General features: G+C 47.7%; 1 protein-coding gene across 5 annotated transcripts in view; it reads left to right on the top strand.

Annotated features, from left to right (window-relative positions):
* Positions 1–18,673, top strand: part of PRR14 (proline rich 14) — a 419,901-nt gene that overhangs the window by 152,657 nt on the left and 248,571 nt on the right. For all 5 annotated transcript variants that reach the window (XM_069244395.1, XM_069244393.1, XM_069244396.1 and 2 more), the window contains one exon: positions 3,013–3,053. In XM_069244395.1, coding sequence (XP_069100496.1) covers positions 3,013–3,053 — 41 coding nt within the window. The remainder of the gene's footprint in view (positions 1–3,012; positions 3,054–18,673) is intronic.

The following is an 18,673-nucleotide window of genomic DNA, read 5'->3' as shown; positions in this document are numbered from 1 at the left end:
GACTGTGCATCCTTGTATTTTACACCTTATAGCCGCAAGTGTCTGAGCAGCGCTTTGGGCACCAGCTTTTGTTTTATTACAAATAAAACACTGATTCCGAGTCGGAGAATAGAAGCAAGTCCAACTTAGATGTTGTTTGGTACACTGAGTAAGGATGATGGAGGAGATAATATAATTGTAAATCATGACAAATTACTTTTTTGTGTAATGCTGCAGGCAAGAAGGGAAATTTGTAAAAGATGGTCCCCGACAGAACCTCCCACATGGTGTATTTGGTGAAGATAAGTGACATTTGTATTGATTTAGGTAAGTGTGTGGGGAAAAGGTTCAATCCTGGGGCCCAGTTGAAAATTGCTTAGTGGCTAATCACAATTAGCTTGTCCAAAGATTATACCACTGAACTCAATGACATTAAAAGAGCCTGTGTTTTGGCTGATGAAAGGATATCTGACTAAACTGGGTCAGAAGATCTCGAGGGATGGTAACCGCAAGGATATATGCTTACCTGCGGTGGAATGAAGCAAAAAAATAAGATCATGTGCTACTTGTATAAGACCCATGTGAATCATCTAGAGAAGGAACATCTCTATTGTTAGCACTCCCATAACATCTGAAACCCTCAAGCATAGGGAGCGAAACATGCTGCATGCCCTTAGGACCACGACCTCAGTGGATGCCCCAGCCTCACGTTAAGAGTCTACGACAGTGCTTGCTCTTCATCCTCTTATAAGGCACATAAATGGAAATTGCAGTTTGAGTATTTAAAATCACAAGTTTCAGAATAGGTTGATTTTTCTGAGGATCTTCCTTTCTCATCCAAGAAACCACTTCATAAAGCTCCCAAGAGGAAGGGCTCACTGTTTACAGCCGCGCTGGCACTTCGAGGATAACTCTCCATTGTTAATGATGTCTCCTTAAAAGACATTTCATAGAAATCATTCTAGTTGCTACCATCAACAACAGCTTCTAAGGCCTTGTCGCACATGGATTTGCACATATGTAACCTCATAACTGAGGACTTTGTTGACTGACATTCTTATTGACGCCGCTGCGGTCTCCACTGTTCATGACCATCTCATCGGTGGTAGTACTGTTGATGATATATCCACGTTCACCACTTTTGTCAGTGCACTTGTCAATGACACCAAAAGGTTTTCAAAGATTGCACACATACCGGTGCCACTGCCCCCCTTCGTAATGGTGATTGTTTGTTTTTCACACTTATAATTTGTTTGGCAAGATACCTGCAGAGCCTCTAGTGCTATTACTGGAGTTGGAAGTAGATGAGTGTGATAAGATGGCCCAGGAGACCTGAGCAGCTCCACGGAACATCATGATCCTGAAAGGGTCAGGATGATGATAACATTGAGGCTGGAGGTGGCCGTCTCCTTTTCTTCAGTAAGTGGAAAAGCTCTTGTAGAATTAGAGGCCACATTACCAAGACAACTGTGACTCATGTTTAAGGAACATTCTTATTACCAAAAAACTCAGATTGGTTAAGTGTCAATGATTTTTCAAATGATTTTTTTGAGATTTCACTGAGCACCTCAAAACAATCAAGGCTATTGAATTCAGGAAACACGTTTCAAATGAAGGAAAGTGTCTCTTCAAGGATCCTGCTAGGGTGCCAGTTGTGATTTCCAGGTTGTAGAAAACATACAAAGGTCCCATGGACATAGCAGATTACCTCACAGGATATTTTAAGGAATAATCTGTAGTTTTGTCCATGGCCCAATATCCGTGAGATTCAGACCTTCAGCATGTTCTTAGTTTTCATGAGATAAGGCAATGTTCTGCTTGACAACTGAATTTCATCATGAAGGACTCACTGGAGACCCATCTTTAATGTGCCTATGTTAGTGAGTTTGTTATTTATAGATCTTTCTTTGCAACCCCTTTGCAGTCAAGTGAGTTGTATTTGCCCATCAGCCAACCAGACAAGGATGCCCTCTGACAAAGCAGGGAATTGCTAGATGGAGTGAAATGGCCATGACATACTGCTTCCTCAAAGGCAACCGTTTTTACATCTCCTACACAAGTTGTCTTGTAAGACAGCTCTCTATACAAAGATCACACGTGATTACTCGATTTCTGCATGACTGACATGTGGGAAAATACCTTCACCAAGTGCTACTCCATTGAGCTGGAAGTAGCCAGAAAATTGACAGCTAAACAGTCAGCAAACTGGTTCAGTAAGATGAGCCTTGTTGCCCATCTGCCATTTCATATAAGATCTAAATGTTTATTGCTTGTGTTGTGATTCAAGCATGTGAATCTATGAATCATCTAATGGTGGTGAAGAAATAGGATATTTATCTGTATCACCCGTTCTCCGATGTTAGAATCTTTCATAAATTAAAATGCAACTCTCCTGTTAACCCTTCTGAGGCTCACTTCTGCTTTCTGTTCAGACTGGAGTCCTGTAGTGAGAGCTCAACACATTGGTGTAAGACTCAATTCAATGAGGTTAATGTGTTACTAAATAAATACTATTCTTTGGCTGATAGCATGTTGTTAATCTTCACTGCTGGATGTATAGACTTCCTGGTGGCTAATGTACTACCTCCTTCAGCCCTTTTCAAGCAGATTGTGTATCCACATTTCAAACACTTTTCAAATTTAAGTAGACCTGTGCAATGCTGTAACATTCCGGCAGACAAGGTTCATAGAAAGAGGTCTCAATTTGTGAAGCATTTCTGGGTCTCGCATATGGATAAAAAAATACACCTATTATGGCAACACATGGTAACTGGTAAGTGACTAAATTTTTTTGCTTACAGTTGCAGACTAGTGCAGTTTTAGTAGACCCATACCCTTTTTTTGTTATCTGCTCCACCTGAGTGCTATAATGTTCATTTGTTTTCTCCTCCGTGATCTTCCATTCACATTGAAGTGCGGATAATGTGAGCTAGTTCTTATTATAATGTCACCTAATCCACTGCCTGCTGTAGTGTAAAGGATGCTGTCTAACTGCTTTTCACACTGACTGGATTGCTTTTATTCCTTCGGTAGAATGCAGACCCCAAGGAGTTGGTGGTGCCACAGTTTCTCGGGTGAGTGAGAAACCCCTTTTTTAAAAAAATTTACAATTATTGTTTGTTAAGGTGTTCACTAACTTTAATCCACATGTTGGAGCAATTGTAAGTGCCCTAAGATTTATTGTTTTTCTTCTAAGATGGAACTTGGGGGGGGTCCAGGTTAATTAGAAGTGGTAGTCTGGAGTGGTCCCCTTGTTCCTCTCTGCCAGCTGTCCAACAGAAGAGACAGTAAGCCCTTGCCTCTCCTTGCAGGACAGTACCCCTGTGCACAGGGACTCTTGCAGCTACCAAGACATGTGTGCTCCTGCTCCAAAGGATGTTCAGGCTTGTGTAGCCCCATCCCCCAGTACTTCTTCCTGCCAAGGACAGTCTCCTCTGCTGCACTATTGACTGGGGCTCCTCTTCAGGTGTGCTGACTGGGCCTCACTGCGACTTGCTGTCCCTTCTGCCAGTGGGTTACCTGTGGGGGCTGCAACTGCTTCTGCTTCTGGTGACTCTCCTGATTGCTGAGGGTCACCTCGCACTCCCCTCCAAGGGTCAAGTCCCCTAGGCCTTGCTGGTCCAATTCATCCTTGCAACTCGTCTTTTTACTTATTTTGTCTTTGCCGAGGCTTGTTAGTGGTTCTCCGGCAGCACTGACTCACTGCAACCCGACCACAGATTTAGGACACCTTCGGGGACTCCTCTTCATCTCATGTGCTGCACAGCTGGTCTTCTTCCCCTGTTGACCTGGTCCTGCATCCAGAGAAGGATGGGTAGTGGCTCCTGCCACGACTGGACACTCCATCGTGAACTGGACCTGGTCCCCTTCCTTTGCAGGTCCTCTTCTGCCAGAATCCACCTTTGGGTTCTTGCAATTCGGTCTGTGTCTTGCACATTCTTTTTCCTAAGCCCTCCTGTTAGTTTTAGTGAAAAACAGGTGCTTACCTCTGCTCTCCTGGTCACTGGGGGACACTCTGGTACTCACCTCTTGGGGTTCCTAGTTCCTCCAGCTCCACTTAACGATTCCACATCCTTGGGTGGGGGACTGTTGTAGGAAGGTAGCCTATTTCTAGCCTTGTTACCCCCACTTTTGGCCTGTTTGTGAGTATATGTCAGGGTGTTTTTACTGTCTCACTGGGATCCTGCTAGCCAGGGCCCAGTGCTCATAGTGAAGACCCTATGTTGTCAGTGTGTTTGATATGTGTCACTGGGATCCTGCTAGCCAGGACCCCAGTGCTCATAACTTTGTGGCCTATATGTGTTCCCTGTGTGGTGCCTAACTGTATCACTGAGGCTCTGCTAACCAGAACCTCAGTGTTTATGCTCTCTCTGCTTTCTAAAATTGTCACTGCAGGCTAGTGACTAATTTTACCAATTCTCATTGGCACACTGGGTATTGGGGTTCCAGGAGATCCCTATGGGCTGCAGCATTTCCTTTACCACCCATAGGGAGCTCAGACAATTCTTACACAGGACTGCCAATGCAGCCTGAGTGAAATAACGTCCACGTTATTTCACAGCCATTTTTCAATGCACATAAGTAACTTATAAGTCACCTATATGTCTAACCCTCACCTGGTGAAGGTTAGGTGCCAAGTTACTTAGTGTGTGGACACCCTGGCACTAGCCAAGGTGCCCCCGCATCGTTCAGGGCAAATTCCCCGAACTGTGTGAGTGCGGGGACACCATTACACGCGTACACTGCACATAGGTCACTACCTATGTGTAGCGTCACAATGGTAACTCCGAACATGGCCATGTAACATGTCTAAGATCATTGAATTGTCACCCCAATACCATTCTGGTATTGGGGGGACAATTACATGATCCCCCAGGTCTCTAGGACAGAACCCGGGTACTGCCAAACTGCCTTTCCGGGGTTTCCACTGCAGCTGCTGCCAACCCCTCAGACAGGTTTCTGGCCCCCGGGGTCTGGGCAGCCCAGGCACAGGAAGGCAGAACAAAGGATTTCCTCAGAGAGGGCGTTACACCCTCTCCCTTTGGAAATAGGTGTGAAGGGCTGGGGAGGAGTAGCCTCCCCCAGCCTCTGGAAATGCTTTGATGGGCACAGATGGTGCCCATCTCTGCATAAGCCAGTCTACACCGGTTCAGGGATCCCCCAGCCCTGCTCTGGTGCGAAACTGGACAAAGGAAAGGGGAGTGACCACTCCCCTGACTAGTACCTCCCAGGGGAGGTGCCCAGAGCTCCTCCAGTGTGACCCATACCTCTGCCATCTTGGAAACAGAGGTGTTGGGGGCACAATGGACTGCTCTGAGTGGCCAGTGCCCGCAGGTGACGTCAGAGACCCCCTCTGATAGGCTCTTACCTCTCATGGTAGCCAAACCTCCTTTTCTGGCTATTTAGGGTCTCTCCTCTGGGGAATTCTTCAGATAACGAATGCAAGAGCTCACCAGAGTTCCTCTGCACTTCCCTCTTCGACTTCTGCCAAGGATCGACCGCCGACTGCTCCAGGACGCCTGCAAAACCGCAACAAAGTAGCAAGACGACTACCAGCAACATGGAAGCCAAGAAGAAATCTCCTGTGGGTCGACGGAATCTTCCCCTTGCTAACGCAGGCACCAAAAGACTGCATCACCAGTCTTCTGGGTCCCCTCTCATCCTGACGAGCGTGGTCCCTGGAACACAGGAGCTAGATCCAAGTGACCCCCACAGTCCAGTGATCCTTCAGTCCAGGTTTGGTGGAGGTAAGTCCTTGCCTCCCCACGCTAGACTGCAAACCTGTGTACTGCGTGATTTGCAGCTGCTCCGGCTTCTGTGTACTTCTCCAAGGATTCCTTTGTGCACAGCGTAGCCTGGGTCCCCAGCACTCCGTCCTGCAGTGCTCAACCCTCTGAGTTGGACTCCGACATCGTGGGACCCTCCTTTTGTGACTCCGGTTGCACCAACCTCCTAAGTGCCTGCTCCGGTACTTCTGCGGGTGCTGCCTGCTTCTGTGGGGGCTCTCTGAGTTGCTGAGCCCCCCCTCTGACTCCTCCTCCAAGGGGCGACATCCTGGTCCTTCCTGGTCCCCAGCAGGACCCAGAAATCTCTACCGCGACCCTTGCAGCTAGCAAGGCTTGTTTGCAGTATTTCTGCATGGAAACACTTCTGCAACATCAAGCACGCCGTGGGACATCTTCCATCCAAAGGAGAAGTTCCTAGCCCTTTTCGTTGTTGCAGAATCTTCGGCTTCTTCCACCCAGAGGCAGCCCCCTGGCACCTTCATCCGGGGTTTCCTGGGCTCCTGCCTCCCTGGACACTATCGCGACTCTTGGACTTGGTCCCCTTGCCTTGCAGGTCCTCAGGTCCAGGAATCCGTCTTCTGTGCTTTGCTTTGCTGGTGTTTGTGGTTCTTGAAGAGTCCCCCTATCACAACTATTATGTCCTTTTGGGGTAGTAGGGGAACTTTACTCCTACTTTTCAGGGTCTTGGGGTGGGCTATTTTTCTAACCCTCACTGTTTTCTTACAGTCATAGCGACCCTCTACAAGCTCCCATAGGTCTGGGGTCCATTCGTGATTCACATTCCACTTTTGGAGTATATGGTTTGTGTTGCCCCTAGACCTATGTTCATCTATTGCATTCTATTGTAATCCTACACTGTTTGCATTACTTTACTTACTATTACTTACCTGTTTAGGGTTTATGTACATATGACTTGTGTATATTATTTACCTTCTAACTGAGGGTACTCACTGAGATACTTTTGGCATATTGTCATAAAAATAAAGTACCTTTATTTTTAGTAACTCTGTGTATTGTGTTTTCTTATGATATTGTGCTATATGATATAAGTGGTATAGTAGGAGCTTTGCATGTCTGCTTTGCCATAGCTACCTTCTACCAGCCTAAGCTGCTAGAAACACCTCTATCCTACTAATAAGGGATAACTGGACCTGGCACAGGGTATAAGTACCACAAGGTACCCACTATAAGCCAGGCCAGCCTCCTACAACTGTATCTCGCATTCCACTTACTTAGTATATGGTTTGGCCCTTCCCTAGGGCCCTCACTATTTTCTAATACTTTTGCCAATACTTGTTGTTTTTATGCTCCTTACTGATTGCTATTGTCTATATAATAAGTGTGTACTTACCTCCATTTGGGGGTGGGGGACTACCTATAAGTATTCTATTGTTGTGTTACTATGATAAAGTACCTTTATGTTTGTAACATTGTGGTTCTTTCATTTATGATAGTGGTTTGTTACTATATTAGTATTGCATAAGCTTTGCATGTCTCCTAGATAAGTCTTGGCTGCTCATCCACAGCCACCACTAGAGAGCCCTGGCTTCCTAGACACTGCTTACACTTCATAAATAGCGGATACCTGGACCTGGTATAGGGGGACAACACCATAGGTGTCCACCACACACCAGGCCAGCTTCCTACGTTGGTGGTGCAGCGGTGGGATAAATTACTTGCAATTAACTTACTGCTTTGTCACTCGTCACTTTCCACAGGAAAGTCCACTACTAGTTGTTAGGAACACACTGCACTTAGTGATCAGGATTACTAGTTTCTTAGTTTAAGTTGGGGCTCTAGCATAGCTCTTTCTCCAAATTTTCAGGGAGTCTAGTTGTTAGAGTATTCAGGTGCACCCACACCACTCTATCAAGATGTCTTCAGTGGAAAACAGAACTCAGGTCCCAGACTCTCAGTATGAGATCTGTACTTTTCAAGAGTTGAGGGAGATGTGTGCTTCCAGGAAGCTGACGATGGGAAGAAATTACAATAAAAGTCTACTTCTGGGGTTACTACTCCAGGCTGATCAGGACAACCCATGTAGCCAGGAGGAGGAGGAAGTAGAGGCTGATCCTACAATCGTATGGTAGATTTAGGCTACACAGGGGATGGTCAGGAGAAATCTGAGGTGCACCACAGCCCTGTTAGGAGCACTGCAGGTAGTGAAAATGGGGGGAGTTACTCAAGTAGGCCCAGTTTCTCTCCTAGGGGGTTGATACAGAGGAGGTCCTCTGTACCAGGTCCTCCTCTGTCAACACCCATGTCTCTTCAGTATCTAAAGAGACCCACTGCTCAGACCCTGGGAAAGATTCCTTAGATAAGGAACTTAGGAAGCTGCGATTGGAGGAGGCCAGGCTGAGGCTACAGCAGCAGCTAGCACTAGATAAAGAAGCTTTAACAGTGGAGAGGGAGAGACAGGATTTGAGGCTAGCTCCCCTTGGCAGCAGCAATACTAACTTTATTGGCACCAGTGTCACGTAGGACTCTTCTGATTCTATGAATCTGAGGAAGATAGTCCCACCTTACAAGGTGGGAGATGACATTCACAAATAGTTTACTGCCTTGGAGAAGGCCTGAAAAGTACGAAGGGTTCCTCAAAGACAGTAGTCAGCTATCTTGTGGCTCTCCTCTAACAAAGGTAGAGATAAAATCCTCACTGTCAGAGAAGAAAATGATTATTCAGTATTGAGGAATGCATTTTTAAATGGATTTGAGCTAACCATGGAACAAAATAGGATCAAGTTGAGGGGAACCTAAATGGAGTCCTCCCAGGATTGGATAGATTTTGTGGACTGCTCTGTCAAAGCTCTGGAAGGCTGGTTGGATGGGAGCAAAGTAAGTGATTATCAGGGCTTGTATAATTTGATTCTGAGGGAGCACATCCTTAATAACTGCATTTCTGATCAGCTGCATCAATACCTTGTGGACTCTGATCTGACCTCTCACCAAGAATTGGGAATAAAAGGCAGAGAAATGGGTCTGGGTAGGAAAACTCACACAGGGGTGACCACAAGAAGAAGGAAGCAGGTAACATCAGGACAAGGGTGGGAACAAACTAAAAGAAAAATAGTCTTCATCAGGCCCCCAAAACTTTACAGGGGGTGGGGTCTTAATCCTCTTCCTCTTCATCCTCCCACCAGAAACCTTGGTGCTACATCTGCAGAGAAAAAAGCCACAGGACAGGTGGCAGCCCCTGTCCTAAAAAGAGCACCAAGTCTGCTACTACCACTACCACGTCTACCCCAAGGGCCCTTAACAGTAATAGTGGTAATATTAGCAGTCAGTCCAAGAGTGTAGCTTTGCTCACCTTGGGGACTGTAGTGGGCTCTGGGCTAGTCAGGGAGACTACTGAGGCTGTGTTGGTCTCTGATGGTGGCCTTGACCTTGCCACCCTAGCTGCCTGTCCACCTAATATGGCTAAGTACAGGCAGCATCCCTTAATAAATGGTGTTGAGGGTGAGGCCAACAGGGTTACAGGTGCCATTGTCACTATGGTGACTGAAACACTGGTGTCCCCTGAACAACACCTACTTGGTCACACGTACCAAGTGACTGATGCTCACAATAACACCGAGTGTCACCACATGGCAGTTATTGAATTTAGTTGGGAGGGGGGAGTTTATTGGCCCTAAAAAGGTTGTAGTGTCCTCTGATCTACCTGTAGCATGTCTGCCAGGTAATGACTTGGGAGACTTCAGCTTGGGCTGAAGTGGAGTTGGAGGCCCGTGGAGCAATGCTAGGCATCCCTTGGGCATATCTTTGCCCTAACCAGAGCACAGGCCAGAAAAGAAAGGCAGGCAGGTTAAAAAGTTACCACCTTCACCAGTTTCCTTTGAGGAGTCTACTCCTGAGGGAAAGGAATCCACTCCTTGGGTGGAACCTACACCAGAGGAGCTCAGAGCTGACATAGCTGAGCTCTTGGATGCCGGAGGGTCCACCGGGGAGCAATTCAGTTTGGAATAGCAGACCTATCCCACACTGGAAAGCTTAAGGCAGCAAGCTGCAGCACAAGAGGAAGTTAATGTCAGTGGTACCCATAGGGTCTACTGGGACAACAGCCTTCTTTATTCAGGAGCAACGGACCCTCATCCTGGTGCCACCAGAAGACTGGTCATCCCTCTGAAATTTAGGGAGTTCCTGTTAACTGTAGCACATGACATACCCCTGCAGGCCACTTGGGGCAAAGCAAAAAGTGGGACAGGCTTGTCTCTCACTTTCACTGGCCCAACATGTCAGAAGACACAAAGGAGTTTTGTCGCTCATGTGTCACCTGTAAAGCCAGTCGCAAGAAAGTTGCCACCCTTAATTCTACTACTAGTGGTTGGGGTCCCCTATGAGAGAGTTGGGGTGGATATTGTTACCCTGTGGACCCTCCAGCAGCCACTGGAAACAGATTCATACTGGTGGTGGTGGACCATGCCACCATGTATCCAGAGGCCATTCCTTTTAGGACCATTACAGCTTCTGCAGTGGCTAAGGACCTCCTGGGAATTTTCTCCAGGTTGGGTTTACCTAAAAAGATGATGGTGTCAGACAGAGGTTCCACCTTCATGTCTGCTTACCTTAAGCCACGTGGAATTCACTCCTTACTATCCTGAAAGAAATTTGTTAGTTGAAAGGTTCAACAAAACCCTTAGAGGCACCATAATGGGACTCTCAGAGAAACTCAGAAGGAGGTGGGATTTCCTGTTACCTTGCCTACAGGGAGGCTCCTCAAAAGGGAATGGTCTACAGCCCCTTTGAACTTTTGTTTGGACACCCTGTCAGGGGTCCTCTTATCCTTGTGAAGGAAGGCTGGGAGCAACCTCTTAAGCCTCCCAAAACAGGACATTGTGGACTGTGTGTTGGGCCTCACATCTAGAATGACCGAATATATGTAGAGGGCATCCAAAAATCTTCAGGCCAGCCAAGAACTGAAGAAGCACTGGCATGACCAGAAGGCTGTGCTGATTTTTTTTATCAGCCAGGACAGAAAGTGTGGGCCCTGGAGCCTGTGGCTCCCAGGAGCTCCAGGACACGTGGAGTGGCCTACACACTATTGTGGAGAGAAAGGGGTGAGGTCACCTACTTGGTTGACCTAGGCACTCCTAGAAGACCCCACAGGGTGCTTAATGTGAACCGCCAGAAACCTTTTTATGACAGGGCTGACATGACGTTTCTCATGGCCACTGATGGTGAGGAAGAAGAAAGTAACCTTCTCCCTGATCTCTTGTCCCACAATACAGTGGATGGCTCAGTAGATGGGGTTGTACTTGTTGACTGCCTCTCTGAGCAACAGAAGGGAGGCTGCGGAAATCTCCTATGCCAGTTCTCTGATCTGTTCTCTCTTACTCTTGGTCAAAATACATGGTGTGAACACCCCATTGACACAGGTGACAGCCTTCCTATCAAAGGTAAAATTTACAGGCAGCCTGATCATGTCAGGGAGTGCATGGAAGCTGAGGAGCATAAAATGCTAGACCTAGGTGTTGTTGAGGCTCATACAGCCCTTCGGCTAATCCTGTAGTCCTTGTCTCAAAACCACACACTGAAAATGGCAAAAAAGAGATGAGGTTCTGTGTGGACCACAGAGATCTCTATATTGTAACAGAAACTGATGCTTATCCTATCTCTAGGGCAGATGAGCTAATAGATGTACTGGCTTCTGCCAAGTATCTAAGCACCTTTGGTCTGACTGCTGGCTACTGACAGATCAAGTTATCAGAGAATGCCAAACCAAAAAAAGCATTCTCCACTCCTAGTAGGCATTATCACTTTACAGTGATGCCCTTTGGAGTGAAGAATGCACCTGCCACATTCCAGAGGTTAGTGAATAAAGTTCCCCATGGCCTGGAAAGCTTCAGTGCAGCTTATCTAAACAATATAGCTGTCTTTAGCTCCACCTGGGAGGATCACCCGGTCTACCTTGGGAATGTACTGGAGGTGCTGCAAAAAGCATGCCTCGTTATCAAGGCATCAAAGTGCCAGATAGGGCAGGGAAACGTGGTTTATCTGGGCCGCCTGGTAGGTTGATGCAAGATACAGGCACTTGAGGACACAATCTAGACAATTCTGGATTGGACGGCCCCTGCAACTCAGACCCAAGTCAGAACCTTCCTAGGTCTGATAAGGTACTATAGAAGGTTCATTAAGAACTATGACTCCACTGTAGCCCCCTTAAATGACCTCACATCCAAAGGGATCCCACAGAAAGTTTTATGGACAGCTAGCTGCTAAAAAGCTTTTGATGACCTCAAACAGGCCATGTGCTCTGCACGTATACTAAGAAGCCCTGATTATTCTAAACAATTTATCGTCCAGAGAGATGCTTCTAAGGTAGGGATAGAGGCAGTATTATCTCAACTAAATGATGAGGACCATGACCAACGTGTAGCTTTCATTAGCAGAAGGGTGACCCCCAGGGAAAAGCAGTGGTCAGCTACAGCGGGAGGCCTTTGCTGTGGTCTGGGCTTTGAAAAAGCTGAGGCCATACATGTTTGGCACTCACTTCCTTGTTCAGAAAGACCACAAGCCCCTCCTATGGCTTAAGCGAATGAAAGGTGAAAATCCCAAATTGTTGAGGTTGTCCATATCCATATCGGGAATGGACTATAGAGTGGAACATAGACCTGGGAGTAACCACTCCAATGCAGATGGACTCTTCAGATATTTCCACTTAGACAATGAAGACTCAACTGGGCAAGGTTAGTATTGTTGTCCTTCGTTTGGGGGGTGTTGTGTAGGAAAGTACCCTCTTTTTGGCATGGTTACCCCCACTTTTTGCCTGCTGCCAGTATGCTTAGACTGTTTTCACTGGAATCCTGCTAACCAGGACCCCAGTGTTTGTGCTCTCTACCTTTAAATTTGGTTGCCTAGGACATTGACCACCCCACAGTTGGCATTCTGGTGCCCAATTATATGTCCTTGGTATATGGTTCTTGGGTACCCAGGGCATTTGGGCCCCACGGGGTCCCCATGGGAAGCAGCATGTATTATGCCACCCATGGAAGCACATGCAAAATATGTTTGCAGGCCTGCCATTGCAGCCTGCGTGAAAAGTTGCATACATGCTTCCACTACAGGTCACTGCACTAGATCACTGTAAGTTACCCCTGTGGTAGGCCCTCCTATCCTATACAGCAGTATGCAGGTCCCTGTGTGCGAGGGCAACCCTTCATGAGCAGAGTTGCCCCTACGATCTCCAGTTCCATTACACTGGACTTTGTAAGTGCGGGAAGCCATTTTACCTGTGTACTGGACACAGGTCACTCTTGTGTCCAGATACATAATGGTAACTACAAACCTGGGCATGTTTGGTATCAAACATGTCAGAATCATACTCCAATACTGTTGCCAGTATTTGGTGTATGATTCCATGCACTTTGGGGGCTCCTTAGAGCTTACCAGTCTTCTGGGCAGCCCGCACTGCTGCCACCCCTCATACAGGTTTCTGCCCTCCTGCTGCTTGACCAGCTCAGGCAGAGGAAGACAGAACAAAGGATTTCCTGTGGGAGAGGGCGGTAACTCCATCTATCTTGGAAATAGGTGTTCCAAGGCTTGGGAGAGGGATAGCATCCCCAAGCCTCAGGTTTGCTTTGAAGGGCACATTTGGTGCCCTCCTTGCATAAACGAGTTTGCATCAGTCCAGTGACCCCCAGTCCCTGCTATGGCGCAAAACTGGACAAGGGAAAGGGGTGTGGCCGCTCTCCTATCCATCACCAATCCATGGGTGATGTACTTAGCTTCTCATGGTGGCCTCTTGATCTGTCATGTTGAATCCAAGATGTGCAGAGGCCCCTGGGAGCATCTGAGTGGCCAGGTCAGGCAGGTGACATCACAGCCCCCTCCCAATAGGTGGTCACCTTGCTAGGTGACCAAACCCTCTTCCAGGGCTATTTAATGTCTCCTTCTTGGATGGGTCCTCAGATTCGACGTGCAAGATTCCACCAGTACTCGTCTGCAACATTTACTGCTCACTGGAAAGGCAACTGGAAAGGCAACTTGACTCCTCAGGAACAAACAATCTGCAACTTCAGCGAAGACTCTGCTTTGCAACATTGTTTCTCTGGCTCCTCCCAGCAACTGTAACATTTCCCTGGCTTTGCATCCTGAGTTTGGTAAGACTTCAGCCTGCACAAAGGACTAAGAAGGAATCTCCCTTGGAGTGAAGGAGTCCCTCCCCTGCATCTGTCGGCACCATCTGCAACAACGACCGGCTGCATGGATCTACACTCCTCAGGAACTGTGTGGACTGCAGTGGTCCCCTTGGCCCTCTCTGCCGGCTGTCCAACTTGGGAGACGGTAAGCCCTTGCCTCTCTTTGCGGGACAGAATCCCTGTGCACCGCAACACTTGCAGCTACCAAGGCTTGTTTGCTCCTGCTCCAAAGGATCTTCAGGCTCCGTGTAGACCTGGCCCCCAGCACTTCTTTCTGCCAACCACAGTCTCCTCTCTGCTGCTCCAGGGATGTGGGACTCCTCTTCAGGTGTGCTGCCTGAGCCTCGCTGCAACTTGCTGTACCACCTGCCAGTGGGTTGCCTGTGGTGGCTGCGACTGCTTCTGGTGACTTCTGACTGCTGAGGATCACTTCGGACTCACTCCAAGGGTCGAGTTCCCTGGGCATTGCTGGTCCTCTTCAGCCTTACAACTCGTCTTTTTCTTCTTTTGGCTTTGCCAAGGCTTGTTGGTGGTTCTCCGGCACCACTGACCCACTGCAACCCAACCGCTGACATAGGACACCTTCTGAATCGCTTCAGGGACTCAGCTTCATCTCCTGTGCTGCACAGCTGGTCTTTTTCTTACCCCGTTGACCTGGTCCTGCTGCCACAGAATGGTGGGTAGTGGCTCCTGCCACGACCGAACACTCCATCACGAACTGGACTTGGTCTCTTTCCTTTGCAGATCCTCTTTTGCTAGAATCCACCTGTGAACGGGTATCCCCGATTAATCTTCCAAGAAGCGCTGCAGATGACGTATCGGAATCATCCGATACGTCATATCCGCGTTCCTGCGTTGCCGGGGGAACGTGTCCAGAGAGAGACGAGCGTCCAGGTGTTGCCGGGGTAACCGAGGAGGGTTTCCGGCCCGGGGAGTTGAAGGGGCCGAAGGGGCCGAGTACGCCGAGGAGAGGAGCCCGAGGAGAGGAGAGGAGGAAAAGGAGCAGCGCGAACGGAGAAAGAGCCCAAGGACGAGGAAACCTGCGGAAACAACCAGTCGGGGAATCCCAGAAGGAGGGACCACGCCCACGACGAGGTGCCGGAGCCGGTCAACACTATCGGAGTAGATCAACAGACTGACCACCCCAGCGCCAGCCACGACCCAGGAGGGTCGTGGCTTAACAAGGTACGGTCCTTTTGGACCAACAGAGGGAGCACTATACTAAAGGGGACTGGGGAGGGGAACTAGAAAGGGGTGAAGGGTGGAGCGGGAGGGAATTGGAGGGCACAGGGACAAACACGCGTGAAACCCCATTCAGTACACTATAAAAATACAGAAATTGGTCACTTGTTCCCACAACTCCTCACTGGCACAACCCACCCCCCCTTCTTGCCTTTTTCCCCAGTCTGTTATAGTTCAGAGGAAAGAAATATATTCTTTTCACCCCACTTACCGTAGCGTCTATTTCCTTCTGTTTTTCGGTACCCCAACACCGGAACTACCCGAGAGACCATCAGAGCATCAACCTGAAAGAGAGGAAAGAGAGACAGAGGAAACCACCAATCAGAGGAGGAAACGACACCTTAAGGATAAAACCAGAACTTCATAAAAAACATTGAAACATTTCTTTTGAATAAACCACTTACCTAAGCACCCCCACGTCTCTCCGTTGCCTTTATACTGTTCGTCCTGTCACAGTGGTGTCAGAAGTGGGATATTTAGGAACCCACCCGGACAATCGAACAGTATAAACAATGAGTGAAAGCCCGTCTTTGGAGGATATGATCAAACAACTGGCGGAAGGCCAGTGACATTTGCAGTTGGTATGGGAGGCGCACCAACGCGAAGCAAAAGAGGACAGGGAAGCCTTACAATCGGCCTTGAAAAGTCAGGCGACAATCCTTGCAAACAACCAATTGGTACACGAGACGGCCATGAAGAAACTAACCGAGACCATTGCCGTTAGTAAAGTCCACCCCAATGTCCCAAGTTCTTTGTTGCAGAAATATCAAGAAGGGGAAGACCCGGAGTCCTTTTTCACTAACTTTGAGAGAGTGGCTTCTTCAGCACAATGGCCGGAAGAAAGATGGGGACAGTATGTAGCACCCTTACTTACCGGTCTATTACAAGCTGCCTATCAAGCGGCGAACCCCGGAGGAACCACACCATACAAAGAGATAAAGACCCGCATCTTAGAAAGGGTTGGGCATGACGCGGAATATTACCGGGTTAAATTCCAAAAAGTCAAATGGGGACCCCAGGAGGACCCCCGTACCTTTTATTTTCGTGTAAAAGATTTGGCCTTGAAATGGTTGGGTCCTATCGGGAATAGTCGCGAGGAGGTGATACAAACGATTATACTCGAACAATATTTAGACGCCTTACCTCATTCTACCAAAAACTGGATCCGCCAAAATCCAAAAGTAAATACCGACATGGCGATTGATTTAGCATGCGCCTATCATCGCTCTGCAGATGTAAGAGGTATACAACCCAGACCCAACATAAAATCGGTTGTGTCCACTCCCAAAATCTCTCCGAGAGTTATCCTTGACGATCCAGTTCCCCGTAGACTAACAGAAAGTCCACCTGTACAGGGACCCCAATGTTACAACTGTGGGGAATGGGGACACATAGCCCATATGTGTCCGAGGAAACATGAAGGTAGTGAGCCGATGGAAATAGGAGTAACTCGACGACGTGTGCTCTGTACCGGAAGAGGTAACTTTAAGTTCAAACAGACAATGAAAATCAATGGACGGTCGGTATGTGCTCTAGTCGATTCGGGTTGTAGCCAATCCGTGGTTAGGGAAGACCTAATAAGCCCGGGGGATAGAGAAACAGGGCAGTGGGTTAATATTTGCTGTATTCATGGAGACAAAGAACAATACCCACTACAAGTACTTAAAATAGAGTGGGGAGAATACAGGGATTTCCTTCCGATGGGGGATAATGTCTCAACTGATTGAGGAATGTATTGTCGGGACCGATTACAACCATTTTCAGGAGCTCCTGGATCAGGTTAGAAACCCCCAGGTGACACAGGACTGGTGGAGTGAAGCTCCTTTTTCTGACAGTAATATTGAATGCCCTGTAACCCGTAGAAAACTGTCACGCCGAGAAAAACGGGAAGAGAAAGGACATTTCCAGAGTCATAAGGGGCGGGAAAAAACCCAAGGACTTGTAGCGGAAACACATGAAGTACCGGTCAGTTTCCACCAACAACAGAGAGAAGATCCCTCTCTAGCTCAGGCCTGGAGATCCGCAAAACCAGAAGAGACTGAGGAGGTGGGTCCCTACTTCCTAATTAAAAGAAACCTCTTGTATAGTTTAACCACTACTCGTACGGGGGAGCGTAAACAACAGCTATTGGTACCAGAACACTATAGGGACCACGTCCTGACCCTGGCTCATAGTCAACCAGGAGGGGGCCATTTTGGGAGGGAAAAGACCGAAGAGTATCTCCTCAGACGGTTTTATTGGCCAGGTGTTTTCGCACACATAAGAAAATATTGTTCACAGTGTCCCAGGTGCCAGCTTACGGAACCGGGTAGACCAAAAAAAGCACCACTAATACCCCTACCCATCATAGACATCCCCTTTAGCAGGATAGGGATGGATCTGATTGGGCCTGTAGTCCCCTCAACTAAAGGTCACACGTATATCTTAGTTATTGTTGATTACGCCACCCGATACCCCGAGGCTATCCCTCTGACAAGTATGACTACAAAGACAGTTGCCCAAGCGATGATAACCGTCTTCTCTCGAATCGGGTTTCCCCATGAAATACTCACTGATCAGGGGACTCCCTTTATGTCTACTCTCATGAAACAAGTGTGTAAGACATTAGGTATTTCCCAAATCAGAACTTCGGTTTATCATCCACAGACGGATGGATTGGTGGAACGTTACAACCGGACCTTCAAAACTCTACTGAGAAAAATAGTGCAGGATTCAGGGAGAGACTGGGATCAGAAATTACCACTAGTGTTATATGCTATCCGAACACACGAACAAGCCTGAACAGGCCATAGCCCATTTGAGTTAGTGTTCGGCCGGCAACCCCGTTCCCTTCTAGACATGGCCATTGAAGCATGGGAGGAAGAAGCCGAGGAAGGAGGAAGGCCTTTGTTAGAATACGCCCACAACTTACGGACACACTTACAGGGATAATGGGAAGAGGTACGAGAAAATATTGAACAGGCCCAAAGAACCCAAAAACATTATTATGACAGAGGGAGTAAACTGAGGGTTTTTCAGCCAGACGACCAGGTACTTATAATGCGTCCCACATCAGAACAAAAACTCCTCGCGAAATGGCAGGGTCCATATCGGGTACTTCGAGCAGTTTCGCCTGTTACGTATCTTATTGAAATCTCGGCCAATCCTAAAAAAAAACAAATTTATCATATAAACCTCTTAAAAAAATGGGAAGTACCCGACAACCCTGACGTTTCCATAGGAATGGGTCGATTCCTATGTCCAAGTAAAAATTTAAATATTGAGTTCTGTCCCACAGAACAAACCGATGGGGAAGGGTTACCCTTGGTAAATGAAGCATTGACGAATCTAGAGAAGAGGCAGGTATATCGCTTATTGAAGCACTTTCAACAATTGTTTTCAGAAACACCTGGTAAAACCACCTTTATATACCACCAAATACGTACGACACCAGGTAAAATTGTTAGGTTACGTCCCTATCGTATTCCAGAGGCAAGGAAACAGATCATAGAGGACGAGATACAGAAAATGCTGGCTCTAGGGGTAGTGGAA

Source organism: Pleurodeles waltl, chromosome 7 (genome assembly GCF_031143425.1).
Source record: "Pleurodeles waltl isolate 20211129_DDA chromosome 7, aPleWal1.hap1.20221129, whole genome shotgun sequence".
NCBI lineage: Eukaryota > Metazoa > Chordata > Amphibia > Caudata > Salamandridae > Pleurodeles > Pleurodeles waltl.
Note: the sequence above shows the minus strand (reverse complement) of the source record. Positions and strands in the feature narration are given on the sequence as shown.